The sequence below is a fragment of the Oncorhynchus mykiss genome, chromosome 21 (genome assembly GCF_057628025.1).
Source record: "Oncorhynchus mykiss isolate SJ-2025 chromosome 21, ASM5762802v1, whole genome shotgun sequence".
NCBI lineage: Eukaryota > Metazoa > Chordata > Actinopteri > Salmoniformes > Salmonidae > Oncorhynchus > Oncorhynchus mykiss.
Window position 1 is genome coordinate 52,659,506 of NC_143042.1, and position 14,525 is coordinate 52,674,030.

The 14,525-nt window shown below is 44.2% G+C and overlaps 2 protein-coding genes across 2 annotated transcripts in view; one reads left to right on the plus strand and one right to left on the minus strand.

Moving 5' to 3' along the window:
* LOC110500903 (uncharacterized) overlaps positions 1 to 6,978 on the plus strand; it is a 28,405-nt gene extending 21,427 nt beyond the window's left edge. The window contains exons 22-31 of the mRNA XM_090214901.1: positions 59 to 306; positions 668 to 833; positions 1,244 to 1,445; positions 3,712 to 3,842; positions 4,662 to 4,795; positions 4,885 to 5,039; positions 5,103 to 5,309; positions 5,605 to 5,699; positions 5,959 to 6,083; positions 6,547 to 6,978. Of these exons, the coding sequence (XP_090071027.1) occupies positions 59 to 306; positions 668 to 833; positions 1,244 to 1,445; positions 3,712 to 3,842; positions 4,662 to 4,795; positions 4,885 to 5,039; positions 5,103 to 5,309; positions 5,605 to 5,699; positions 5,959 to 6,083; positions 6,547 to 6,818 (1,735 nt within the window). The 3' untranslated portion in view covers positions 6,819 to 6,978. The remainder of the gene's footprint in view (positions 1 to 58; positions 307 to 667; positions 834 to 1,243; positions 1,446 to 3,711; positions 3,843 to 4,661; positions 4,796 to 4,884; positions 5,040 to 5,102; positions 5,310 to 5,604; positions 5,700 to 5,958; positions 6,084 to 6,546) is intronic.
* A 311-nt stretch (positions 6,979 to 7,289) lies between these two features.
* Positions 7,290 to 10,065, minus strand: ing2 (inhibitor of growth family, member 2). The gene is made up of 2 exons (XM_021578317.3): positions 9,739 to 10,065; positions 7,290 to 8,502 (listed from the first exon to the last, which is right to left on the minus strand). The coding sequence occupies exons 1-2, from the start codon at positions 9,881 to 9,883 to the stop codon at positions 7,784 to 7,786; spliced, it is 864 nt and encodes a 287-aa protein (XP_021433992.1). The 5' UTR covers positions 9,884 to 10,065; the 3' UTR covers positions 7,290 to 7,783.
* Positions 10,066 to 14,525: the final 4,460 nt, after the last annotated feature.

Sequence of the window (14,525 nt, forward strand, 5' to 3'; positions counted from 1 at the left end):
TCCCTCCCTCCCTCCCTCCCTCCCTCCCTCCCTCCCTCCCTCCCTCCCTCCCTCCCAGGTACCCTTACAAGCGGGACAGTGAGATCATTCATATTGAGCTGTACAGCATGGCCAGTTTCAAGTACGAGCGCTCCATCCTGGGCTGCAGCCAGGACGACATCTCCCAGGTCACCGTCAACCGGACGGGGACGCACGCCGTGGCCTTCTGCCCCTCCCCCCGCACCGGCATCACGCAGGTCGTGACATGGAACCTGGAGACAGAGGACCACAAACACATCGCCCGTTTCCCCGGGATACTGACTGCAGGTTAGTAAGAGCGGTTAGGTGGAGACTTACAGGCATTGGTTGCTCTCTTGGTTGACTGATTGGAAATCGGTTAGAATGTGGTGGAGTCGGAGTCTGTTCAGAAAAGGCTGCAAGTTCATCCGGGCATTATCTTGCAGTGTTTGTGTCTAACGGTGGCGAGACTGCTGTGGATTCATAAAGAAAAGCCCAGGGAGTAAACATACCACCATTTAATTCACATGACATGACCTATCAGTGAACTCCGAGACTAACATTGACATTGACAGACACAAACCGTTTACTTTTGATGCTAAATTGACATTGAGTTTTTCGTTCAGGAAAACCATTTCCTATTGGTCCTCTCCCCTCCCTCTGTTTGTAGGTGTGTGCTTGGAACTGCGGTTCTGTGTGGGCGTGTGCAGTGGGGAGAGGTACCCAAGGCTGTGGGATCTGTCCTCCAGGGTCAATGACCAGACCCTCACCTACAATGTCCACAAGGTGAAGAGGGACGGCACAGAAGAGGTCATCCTCATGGGGAAACGCCCACGGTAGGTCTTTATCAACAATCTTCAATTTACAGTACTATTATTATCTCAATAATATTAGGATTAATATTCTCTGTGCTATTTACTGTATTGTTTAAATAGTACTGATAATAGTATATTCAGACATTATTGGTTTCTTTTAACATCATAATTTATTTTAACGTCATCTCAATAGGCTAAATTGCTATCCTCCTCCTCCTCCATATTCACTGTTCTATTTACACAGCATAGTTGAGAAGTGTACATACCCACTGGGGATTTGCTCCTCCTGCCCAGCTCTTTCACATCATTGCCAGTTGAAGGAGATGAGACAAGGAGGAAGGAAGCCACTTTAGATTATTGAGATGCACCCTCATATGCATCTGCTTTGATTGCCTTGCTCTTTCCTGGGTCTCTTCTCCCTCCGGTGACAGCTACGCGGTGTGCAAGTCCCTACGGCCTGGCACGGTACGGGTCTGGAACCTGGCCAGATCCAGGTTCACAGGTCGACCTGTCAGAGTGGAGCACGGTCTCTATGGCAACACCGACGTGGCCTTGGCCCACGACCTGAAGCTGTACATCCTGACAGACAGAGGGACGGCCACCTTCACAGACACCCCCTCGCCCATATTCCAGGTCACCGGCTTCCCTACTTCATGTATCAGTTAGCCTGGGATCCATACTGAATCCACTCTGATCTACGCTGTTCTTTCACTTCACGGTGACACTTGAAGTCACCTCATGAGTTGACAGTAGCATACTTGTAGTGACATATGTGCTCTGCATGTGACTGCTTATAGCAGGGTTCCCCAAATGGCGTGGTTTTATTTGGCCCCCCAAGTTTTCTGAGCAAAAAAAATTAAATATTTATATATATATATATATATATATATATATATATATACACACACAGTGGGGAGAACAAGTATTTGATACACTGCCGATTTTGCAGGTTTTCCTACTTACAAAGCATGTAGAGGTCTGTAATTTTTATCATAGGTACACTTCAACTGTGAGAGACGGAATCTAAAACAAAAATTCAGAAAATCACATTATGATTTTTAAGTAATTAATTTGCATTTTATTGCATGACATAAGTATTTGATACATCAGAAAAGCATAACTTAATATTTGGTACAGAAACCTTTGTTTGCAATTACAGAGATCATACGTTTCCTGTAGTTCTTGACCAGGTTTGCACACACTGCAGCAGCGATTTTGGCCCACTCCTCCATACAGACCTTCTCCAGATCCTTCAGGTTTCGGGGCTGTCGCTGGGCAATATGGACTTTCAGCTCCCTCCAAAGATGTTCTATTGGGTTCAGATCTGGAGACTGGCTAGGCCACTCCAGGACCTTGAGATGCTTCTTACCTGGCCACTCCTTAGTTGCCCTGGCTGTGTGTTTCGGGTCGTTGTCATGCTGGAAGACCCAGCCACAACCTATCTTACTGAAGGAAGGAGGTTGTTGGCCAAGATCTCGCGATACATGGCCCCATCCATCCTCCCCTCAATACGGTGCAGTCGTCCTGTCCCCTTTGCAGAAAAGCATCCCCAAAGAATGATGTTTCCACCTCCATGCTTCACAGTTGGGATAGTGTTCTTGGGGATGTACACATCCTTCTTCTTCCTCCAAACACGGCGAGTGGAGTTTAGACCAAAAAGCTCTATTTTTGTCTCATCAGACCACATGACCTTCTCCCATTCCTCCTCTGGATCATCTAGATGGTCATTGGCAAACTTCAGACGGGCCTGGACATGTGCTGGCTTGAGCAGGGGGACCTTGCGTGCGCTGCAGGATTTTAATCCATGACGGCGTAGTGTGTTACTAATGGTTACTAATGGTTTTCTTTGAGACTGTGGTCCCAGCTCTCTTCAGGTCATTGACCAGGTCCTGCCGTGTAGTTCTGGGCCGATCCCTCCCCTTCCTCATGATCATTGATGCCCCACGAGGTGAGATCTTGCATGGAGCCCCAGAACGAGGGTGATTGACTGTCATCTTGAACTTCTTCCATTTTCTAATAATTACACCAACAGTTGTTGCCTTCTCACCAAGCTGCTTGCCTATTGTCCTATAGCCCATCCCAGCCTTGTGCAGGTCTACAATTTTATCCCTGATGTCCTTACACAGCTCTCTGGTCTTGGCCATTGTGGAGAGGTTGGAGTCTGTTTGATTGAGTGTGTGGACAGGTGTCTTATATACAGGTAACGAGTTCAAACAGGTGCAGTTAATACAGGTAATGAGTGGAGAACAGGAGGGATTCTTAAATAAAAACTAACAGGTCTGTGAGAGCCAGAATTCTACTGGTTGGTAGGTGATCAAATACTTATGTCATACAATAAAATGCAAATGAATTACTTAAAAATCATACTATGTGATTTTCTGGATTTTTGTTTTAGATTCTGTCTCTCACAGTTGAAGTGTACCTATGATAAAAAAAATTACAGACCTCTACATGCTTCGTAAGTAGGAAAACCTGAAAAATCGGCAATGTATCAAATACTTGTTCTCCCCACTGTATATATTTATTGTTGGACATAATAGACTGAAAACACTAGGAAATCAGCTCCCAAATTATTTTAATTTAAGAAATCTGTTCCCAAGTATTCCCATGCATAAGAGAGAAACGTGATCGTATACAAATGTAATCAAGATTTGAAATGATTATGTTTTAGTCAAACATTATATCTGTTTGGGCTTCAATTTGCCGTCTACAAATGATTTGTAATCATGTTCCGGCCCCCCGTCCATCCGCTCTAGAAAAAAAACGGCCCGCGTCTGAATCTAGTTGATGATCCCTGGCCTATAGGTTTTAGCCCGGGTCTCCTACAAGCAACAAGACTGTGTTAGCCCACTGAGCTAAACGCCTAGTCATTCATCTTCTGTTTCACTTGACACCGTAGACTCTACTGGTCTATGACCTGATCAAGAGAAGCTACGTGAGGAGACAGTCTGGTCTCTACATCGTCCCCTGTCCCCGACACGAATACAGGCTTCTTGAGGGGCAGCTACTTCTGGGTCTGTCTGAGACGAGGTGAGAGCGATTTGGTTACTTGAAACAAGCACCAGCTAACTTAGTCCACTACCTGAAATACCACACCACACCCCAAATAAAGTCCCTCTGTGCCAGTTACTTCAGATAAATAATACTTCAGATAAATAATACTCTAGCGTCCTAATTGTCTCATAGCTTAACATTGTTGTGTTCATTGTTGCCCCTAATACATTTTGCCTCATTGTCGTGAACTGCTTTTGGGATGTGGAAGGCTAGAGCTTTTTCATTGTCCAGACCCTGTTTTATTTGGGACTGTGGGGAGGTACAGGGATCATGACTTGTTTCATTTGGACTGTTGGGAGGTATAGGGATCATGACTTGTTTCATTTGGACTGTTGGGAGGTACAGGGATCATGACTTGTTTCATTTGGACTGTTGGGAGGTACAGGGATCATGACTTGTTTCATTTGGACTGTTGGGAGGTACAGGGATCATGACTTGTTTCATTTGGACTGTTGGGAGGTACAGGGATCATGACTTGTTTCATTTGGACTGTTGGGAGGTACAGGGATCATGACTTGTTTCATTTGGACTGTTGGGAGGTACAGGGATCATGACCTGTTTCATTTGGACTGTTGCGATCATGACCTGTTTCATTTGGACTGTTGGGATCATGACCTGTTTCATTTGGACTGTTGAGAGGTACAGGGATCATGACTTGTTTCATTTGGACTGTTAGGAGGTACAGGGATCATGACTTGTTTCATTTGGACTGTTGGGATCACGACTTGTTTCATTTGGACTGTTGGGAGGTACAGGGATCATGACTTGTTTCATTTGGACTGTTGGGGGGTACAGGAACCATCTGATTTTGTGGGACCTGGAGTCTGGGTATATCAAAGGGAGGATGAAAGCATCCCACACAGAGTTTCTCCTGTCCAGCAGCACCATCAGAGACAGACAGTCCCAGATACCACCAAATGAGACCACAGGTAACAATACCAGAGACCAATACCAGAAAAGTTGTGCACGGGGATCTAGCTAAGCTATTTGACTAGTATTTGGTGACTATTTCCTCCAGCTCTAGTGATGCCCTGGGACAGGCGGACAGAGAGCCACTCTGCTAAGTGTAGGAGGCTGGAGAAGGAGGATCAGAGGGAGAAGGAGGAGCAGCGCAGTCTAGACAGGGAGAAATACAACTCCATAGACCAGTACCTTCTCAGTGGGGACCAGCAGGTAAAATGTTTGTTTGTGTTGTGATGCGATGTATCTTCATTCCCCTGATCCCCTCACTACCAGGTGGTGGTGTGTTCCTATTTCTCCCACCACCTCAACGTTTTCAGCGTGAGCTCCCAGGACCACCTCCACACCCTGGAGGATAGGACGTCCCTGCTGATCCTCCACACCGCCGCCCTCACACACCCCGGGGGACACCTGGTGCTGGCCAACTACAGCCAAGCTCAGCATATACCTTACCTCACCCTCTGGGACCTTCAGAAAGGCACGGTATGTACACTCTTAGAGGAAAGGGTTCATCAGCTGTCCCCATAGGAGAACCCTTTTTATTCTAGGTAGAACCCTTTTGAGTTCCGTGTTTAACCATCTGTGGAAAGGGTTGTACGTGGAACCAAAAAGGGTTCTTCAACGGGTTCTAGATATAACCTTTTCTTCTGAGTGTACAGCATAAAGCCAGATTCAAATAGCTTTATTGTCCATCTGGGATCAGTAACAACACTATTTTACAGTACACTGGCTAAATTATTTGACCCCCCAATTATTGTATTTTTTACACTCGTGAAAGGTGAGGAAAAGATTGAAGAACGAGCCAGGAGTCTGTTGTGTGGCAATCACAGATGACGCCAGCAGAGTCGCCTTTGGGATCAGCGGATGTAACAAGTAATGCGTTTCAAAATGACACGTCACTCATAACATCTCTGAGTCATTTAAGTCCCATATCTAAACATAAGGCTCATGCCTTTCTGTCACAATGAGAAGGCTCATGCCTTTATGGTCTGTCACAATGAGGAGGCTCATGCCTTTCTGGTCTGTCACAATGAGAAGGCTCATGCCTTTATGGTCTGTCACAATGAGAAGGCTCATGCCTTTATGGTCTGTCACAATGAGAAGGCTCATGCTTACCTCTTCTCCTGATTAGGCTTAAAGTGTGGGATCCCTTCAGGAGGAATCACAAGACTATCTCTGGCTACGCCAGCCTGAGACTAGGAGGATCCAACCAGCTTTATATCACTGAGGGAGGAGCCAAAGCCATTCTACTAGCAGGTAGGACAGAGATCACTTTAGATTTTCAGCTATCTTTCCCTTTTATAGAAAAGTGAGATAATTAGGTTTCTTTGTGCACAAAGATATTGGCAACCTTGCACAAGTCACTATTTCTTCTCAAAATAGATGTGAAAAAACAACATGGTTTTCAAACATGCACAGGACACAAAACAAATATTTAAACTCACTTCAAAGTAAAAAAATTATCTGGACTAAATTATCCCAAAGTCAGATACATTTGGCTGGAGGAAAGTCATCCTCGACAAGTGTAATTGATCCTACTTGTGGTAAGTTGCAGGTGCCATTCAACCAGTTTTGAAAAGTGCAAGGGTGCCACTATATTTGAGCGCATCGGTAAGGGATAGTGGTGAGTGGAACAGGGTGTTCACAAACAACTGATAGAAGAATGTGTGTTTACACTCAAGTGAAAGTAGTGACAATTCATGCGGTTTTATTCACACAGGTGAGCTGAGCCTATGGGACTTGGAGGCCTGCAACGTCCTCTCTGTCCTTTCCCCAGATGCCCACATCCAGTGTCTGACCCTCCTTGGAGGAGACAACAGTAGCACCCTACTGTTGGGCCTTAGCCACAGCCCCGCCCTCGTCGCAGTCAGGCTGACGTCACAGTCACAGGGGGTCGCCGTGGCAACCGGCTCCAGGGACGAAGACGTGTTCTCGGAGTCCAGTAGTAGCGAGGATGAAGACGAAAAGGACAGTCAGACATGTAGGACTTGAGTAGAGTTTGTTCAGGAACTTCATGTTATGAGTATGACTTACCGAGACACTTCAGCCTTCGAACAGGATGACCTGATAAGTAGAATGTGAAGTTTGTATATATATATATTTTAAAAAAGACAAGGATTGGTGATAAAATAAATGCTACATGCTATTACACTAGTTTGACAAAGTATGTAGAATGTCAACACAAACATGAAATACCATTCTGACGGTGCCCCCGATCATCATCATCATCATCATCATCATATAGCAAAGCAAAGTGCTGCACCTGAGGATGGTCAGTTGAAAATGAAATCATAAAATAACCTAAAAATGTGAAGTGTCGTGTCAAATCCCAGCTCAGGTAAGTACTTCACATAAGGCTGAAACAGAGCAATCTACCCCTCCATCTGCCATACAAATAAAAATGTAGCACAATGAACAATTTAGCCCCATCTGGTAGTGACCAAATCAATGAATCGAGACTTGTTGATTTGGAACATATTTATTTTTTTAAACTGCATAAGAAATGAAACTTACTGAATTGAAAGAAAGGGGGCGAACATAATGCATTCATTTTCACAAAAAAAAAAAAGAGGACATCATTCAGGTACATTACATCAAGTCAAAATGGCCAGTAAGCCAAAATATGCTTTTTGAGTTACTTTAATTCCATTCCGCCAAGTGTTGAGTAACACGATAGAACCCAGTAGATGGCAGCTTTAGGCTTCTTAAAGTCAACATCTGGCTTCCCAGAATAACCTTTAGGCTTCAGTGTGGGTCCACCAGTATGGTAACAGCACCAGTTCAGTATTGGTCAAATCCTTTACTCAAAGAGTAGGCGCTGCAGGAGGAAAAAGTGTTTCGATTGTGCTCTCAAAACTTCACAACATTTAGTCATACCTTGAATGACTTACTTACTTTGACAAACTCAACCCTCAGTTCGGCAATGTTCCCGAGAGGAAAGAGAGGACATGTCACAACTACCTGGACCTCCTGTCCTTTTTGTTCTTATCCAGGCTTTTGTCCATAGTCTTTTCGTTGTCCCCTCTGCACTTGGGACAGAACCACTTCCCCTTGGGCTTGTAGGTGAGCCCCACGCAGGAGAAGTGGAACCACTCGATGGGGCACGCGTCGTTATCGCAGCCAATCATCTCGCCGTAGGACACCTGCTCACACAGGCAGTAGGTGGGCTCATTGGGGTCGATGGTGAATTCCACAGGCGAGGCGCCTCGTTCCTGCTTGGCCTTGCGCTTCTTCTTCTTGGCAGACTTTGACCTCTTCTCCCGCGGCTGCAGGGGCAGTTCGTCCGCCGGGTCATCCATCACCGTTCCGTTCCCTGAGGCGTGGTTGGCGTCGCGGCTCTCGCTGTTGCGCTGACGTCTCGGCCGGCGGGCGGAGGAGCGCTCCGCAGGCGTGGACACCGCCGCCTCCTGAACGGAACCGGAGCGCCGCTCGGTGACGACCCGCTCCCGCTCGCTGGCCTCGCTGGGCTCCTGGAGACAGAGGGAGTGGGAGTCCATCTGGCGGGAACGGTTCTCTACCAGCTCAGTCATCTGGGTGACCACATGGATCTTCTCGTCGCCCAGCTCCTGGCTGCTGATGAGGGCCCGCTGCAGCTGGATCTGAAGCCTCTTACGCTGTGCCGCGTCCCGCTCGCCCTGGTAGCGCTCATAGACATCATCGACCTCCTTCAGGACCTCTGCAAAGCACACAGAATGACAAGAGTTTAATGTTAGGATGGGTGTCTAATGCAATTGTGGAGTTACTATTGAGTTGAGAAATTTGCATTGGGAATTACAATCCTGTCAGAGGAAACTTTTACATACTCAGTGATGTTCCTGGTAGGAACAGGGGGCAAATGCATTACAAATGTCCCTTTTGTGCACAATTGTATGCATATTTTATTGTTGCTGCAAACTGTAGGAGCACTGAAATCAGCTGATGTCAATCTGACAAACGAGTATTAAGATGGAAGATATTAGAATTTACACAGATTCCTTACTACTTCCGCATTGGTTTATATTCAGGAAGTGATGACACTTTCTGCCTGATCAGGGGTCGTCACTAGTTGCCACAAAGTCATAAACCCCGCCTGTTTCTACATTGGTCTTGAAAACCTAACCACGCTGCTAACATTTATGCCTAACCTTAAATACGAATTTGAGTTATGAATTTGTACGATATTGACAATGGTAACTAGTGACAGCCCTGGTCAGGGGGTTGTCCGGGGGTTGTCCCTCTGCTTGCTAAGTGGATCACACACACGACTACAACAACACTTGGGGCGTACAACTGTCAGACGAAGTAACGTTACTGGCACAACAAAAAAAAATGAGACATTTTTTCAGCTCGTAAATGAGACATTTTCATCACCGGCGGATTGCAACCACGACCATCCGTTTAACTAAGCTGAGTTAACGTTACTCCGAATATAACATTTGCTAGCGAGCAACACCGTCGACCAAAAACAAACAAGTCAACATCCCTTGCATAGTAAACATTAAAAATATACAAAAAACGCATGCAAATGAAAAGAAAAGGTTTGACCAACTCTTAGGTAAGCCGCTAAACGACACAAATAAACACCCCGTCTTGCCAAAATGGCTGATCTGTGGTTATCAATCTCTTTGCTATCGAGGCAACTCGGACCTCACTTCGGAGACGTTGTTTATGGATAACAAATTGAAGGCATACATAACTACTCGATGGAAGAACCAAACGTTATATTTCAGAAAGGGGGTGGGGGGACCCGAGTTGAATACTAGCTAGCTAATGTTAGCTAGTTGCTAATGTATGGAGTATTAACATCAGCTAGTTACTGTAGCTGTCTAAAGTGACTCCGGCACTGGTCAATACAACACACTCGTTTTTATACGATTTTATCGACATAACTCTTAAATAAAACCACCAAAAACAACGAAAGGATAAACAATACCTTGATACTTTGAGTCAATTTCTCGTAGCAGAGAGACGTTTCTTTGTATATCCAAAGGCAGGGATTCAACACATTCCAAATAATCTTCCACATAGCTGACGAGTTGCGACTTTTCTACGTTTGGGTAATGATTATGACCTAACATTGTTCCACCGATGCATCGAGACAAAAAAACATGTACATAGATTTGAGATGATAAAAAAAAAAAAAATGTATCTAGCTAGTATGGTTTGTAATGGGCAGTTCCATCCGCAAGGCGAACTGCAGCACTTCACTTCAAACAAAACTGCACCCACTGCGCATGAGCGAGTATATTCCTTTTATGGCAATGCATCGCATTTTCACATTTTTTTACTTGACGGGATGGGCCATTCATATTTCTAGCTTTTGGATTGGCTGTGAACATGTTTCATTTTGACGTGATGGGCCATCCATATTTCTAGCTTTTGGATTGGCTGTGAAAAATGTTTACTTGACGGGATAGGCCATTCATATTTCTAGCGTTTGGATTGGCTGTGAACAGTTTTTTTACTTGACGTGATGGGCCATTCATATTTCTAGCGTTTGGATTGGCTGTGAACAAGATACGGATTTGTCGCCACAGTGTTTTAGGCTGCAATGTTATGTTTGTCAACAACTGTTGTCACCGATTTAACCACTAGATAGAGCTATTGGCTTACTCTATCCAGCTACAACGGGTAGTTTGAAACGTAAACAAATCATCTGTGGCGACAAATGAAGGATATAATCCTAACTATTTTCCTAACGTTAACCTCATGCTCCAAACCTGCTATGTTAGTTTTCATAATCCGCCACGTTAATTCGCCCAACCTGCCACGTTAATTATGATAATCTGTCCGTTAATTATCCTAACCTGCTATGTAAACGAAATATCTGTGGCAACAAATCACCAATAAAACCACATTTGTATTATTAACTTTTCCCGAGAAAGTAAGCCATTAATTTATATTTTATTAGGATCCCCATCAGCTGTTGCGAAAGCAGCAGCTACTATTACTGGGGTACACACAGAACACAGAACACAGAACATAGAACACAGAACACAGAACATAGAACACAGAACATGAAACATGACACAACACAGAACATTAATAGACAAGAACAGCTCAAGGACAGAACAACATACATTTTAAAATGGCACACACAGTCTACATATCAATACAGACACACAATCCATCTAGGTCCAATTGGTGGAGAGGCGTTGTGCCGTGAGGTGTTGCTGTATCTGTTTATGAAACCAGGTTTGCTGTTCATTTGATCCATATGAGATGGAAGGAAGTTCCATGTAATAATGGTTCTGTATAATACTGTATGGTTTATAGAATTTGTTCTGTATTTGGGGACTGTGAAAAGACCCCTGGTGGCATGTCTGATGGGGTTAAGTGTGTGTGTCAGAGCTGAGCGTAAATTGACTATGCAAACAATTTGGAATTTTCAACACATTAATGTTTCTTATAAAAAGAGGAAGTGACGCAGTCAGTCTCTACTCAACTCTTAGCGAAGAGAGACTGGCGTGCATAGCATTTATATTATCCCTCTGATTACAATGAAGAGAAAGACGTGCCTTTTTGTTCTGGGCCAGCTGCAACTTAACTAGGTCTTTCTTTGCTGCACTTGACCACATGACTAGACAATAACCAAGCTAAGACTAAACTAGAGGCTGCTGCACTTGACCACATGACTAGACAATAACCAAGCTAAGACTAAACTAGAGGCTGCAGGACTTGACCACATGACTAAACAATAACCAAACTAAGACTAAACTAGAGGCTGCAGGACTTTGCTTTTTGTGGAGTGTGGTGTCCAAAACGCAGAGCATCTCTTTATTACGGACAGACCTCTCCCCATCTCTTTATTACAGACAGACCTCTCCCCATCTCTAAATTACAGACAGACCTCTCCCCATCTCTTTATTACAGACAGACCTCTCCCCTTCTCTAAATTACAGACAGACCTCTCCCCATCTCTTTATTACAGACAGACCTCTCCCCTTCTCTTTATTACAGACAGACCTCTCCCCATCTCTAAATTACAGACAGACCTCTCCCCTTCTCTTTATTACAGACAGACCTCTCCCCATCTCTTTATCATGGACAGACCTCTCCCCATCTCTAAATTACAGACAGACCTCTCCCCATCTCTTTATTATGGACAGACCTCACCCCATCTCTTTATTATGGACAGACCTCTCCCCATCTCTAAATTACAGACAGACCTCTCCCCATCTCTTTATTACAGACAGACCTCTCCCCATCTCTTTATTACAGACATACCTCTCCCCATCTCTTTATTACAGACAGACCTCTCCCCATCTCTAAATTACAGACAGACCTCTCCCCATCTCTTTATTACGGACAGACCTCTCCCCATCTCTTTATCATGGACAGACCTCTCCCCATCTTTACAACCATTGAATCTATATGTTTTGACCATGACAGTTTACAATCTAAGGTAACGCCAAGTCATTTAGTCCCCTCAACTTGTTCAACAGCCACACCATTCATTACCAGATTCAGCTGAGATCTATAGCTTTGGGAATGATTTGTACCAAATACAATGCTCTTAGTTTTAGAGATGTTCAGGACCAGTTTATTTTATTGGCAAACCATTCCAAAACAGACTGTAACTACTTGTTTAGGGTTTCAGTGACTTCATTAGCAGTGGTTACTGACACGTATGTGGTTGAATCATCAGCATACATGGACACACAGGTTTTTGTTTAATGCCAGTGGCAGGTCCTTGGTAAAAAAAAAATAGAAAAGAGTAGAGGGCCTTGAGAGCTGCCCTGCGGGATGCCACACCCTGCATGTGTGACATAGGAGAAACTTCCATTAAAGAAAATCCTCTGAGTTCTATTAGATAGATAGATCTGAATTGTGAATTCAGAGCTACAGTGCCTTGCGAAAGTATTCGGCCCCCTTGAACTTTGCGACCTTTTGCCACATTTCAGGCTTCAAACATAAAGATATAAAACTGTATTTTTTTTGTGAAGAATCAACAACAAGTGGGACACAATCATGAAGTGGAACGACATTTATTGGATATTTCAAACTTTTTTAACAAATCAAAAACTGAAAAATTGGGCGTGCACAAAAAAAATACTGTTTTATATCTTTATGTTTGAAGCCTGAAATGTGGCAAAAGGTCGCAAAGTTCAAGGGGGCCGAATACTTTCGAAAGGCACTGTATCTAAACAAATAAAAAAAATAAAAAAAATAAAAAAAATTTTTTGTCAATAATATCAAAGGCTACACTGAAATATTTGTATTTCTTTAACCCTTATTTTACCAGGTAAGTTGACAGAGAACACATTCTCATTTACAGCAACAACCTGGGGAGAGGAATAAACCAATCGGAAGCTGATTAGGTGCCTGTGATGGTATGAGCGCCAGATTGGGAATTTAGCCAGGACACCAGGGTTAACACTACTACAATGAGTGCCAATGCGATCTTTAGTGACCACACAGAGTCAGGACACCCATTTAACGTTCCATCCAAAAGACAGCACCCTACACAGGGCAATGTCCAAAATCACTGCCCTGGGAAATTGGGATTTTTTTTTTTTAGACCAGAGGAAAGAGTGCTTCCTACTGGCCCTCCAACACCACTTCCAGCAACATCTGGTCTTCCATCCAGGGACTAACTAGGACCAACCCTGCTTAGCTTTAGAAGCCAGCCAGCAGTGGGATGCAGGGCTGTAACAGTACAGCTCCCGCAATCGTTTTATTATAAACTTATTTCAACCAATCATCAGTAATTTGTGTCAGTGCAGTACATGTGGAGTGCCCTTCTCTATAAGCATGCTGAAATACTGTTGTAAATTTGTTTACAGAGAAGTGACATTGTATTTGGTGAAATGGGTTCTAAGCTGACATACGGAAGATGGTCATAGTGTAACAAACAGAATTGCTTCCGCCCCTACCTGGGCTTGAACCAGGGACTCGCTGCACACATAGACAACAGCCACCCTCGAAGCATCGTTACCCATCGCTCCACAAAAGCCACGGCCCTTCCAGAGCAAGGGGAACAACTACGTCAAGGTCTCAGAGCGAGTGACGTCACCGATTGAAACGCCATTAGCACGCACCACCGGTTAACTAGCTTGCCATTTCACATCGGTTACAATAGCATGGATCATTTAGCTATTTGATTTGGAATTTCAAAACCCCTTTAGGTATCAAAACATTTACATAAAAAAATATTTGATAAAATATTGAATTGGGCCTTTACTACCATAGCCCATAGAAACGCATTGAACAACACATTCAGAAATGGCAAAAAAGGCAGTAAAAAATGTATCATAAGGAATAAGGTTTTGAAGTGTCTGTCCTATATAGGAGATATAACAAAGCCCAGGAAGCACAAAACAAGCTCCATACTTCCGTTCCCTTTTAAACCGGTACTGAGTCTGTGACACCTGTGGGGTAATACTATATAGGGTATTGTGTTCGTGAGAGTACCATCTTTCCATAGAGTGGTCATGTTCAATATGCGGAGGCACAGGTTAGTCGAGGATAATTGTGGTAATGTGTACATGTAGGTAGCGGTAAAGTGACTATGCATAGATAATAAACAGAGATGGCTGGAGTCATTGCCAATTTTTAAGGCCTTCCTCTGACACCGCCTGGTATAGAGGTCCTGGATGGCAGGAAGCTTGGCCTCAGTGATGTACTAGGCCGTACGCACTACCCTCTGTAGTGCCTTGCAGTCGGAAGCCGAGCAGTTGCCATACCAGGCAGTTGCCTGACCAGTGATGGGGTGAAATA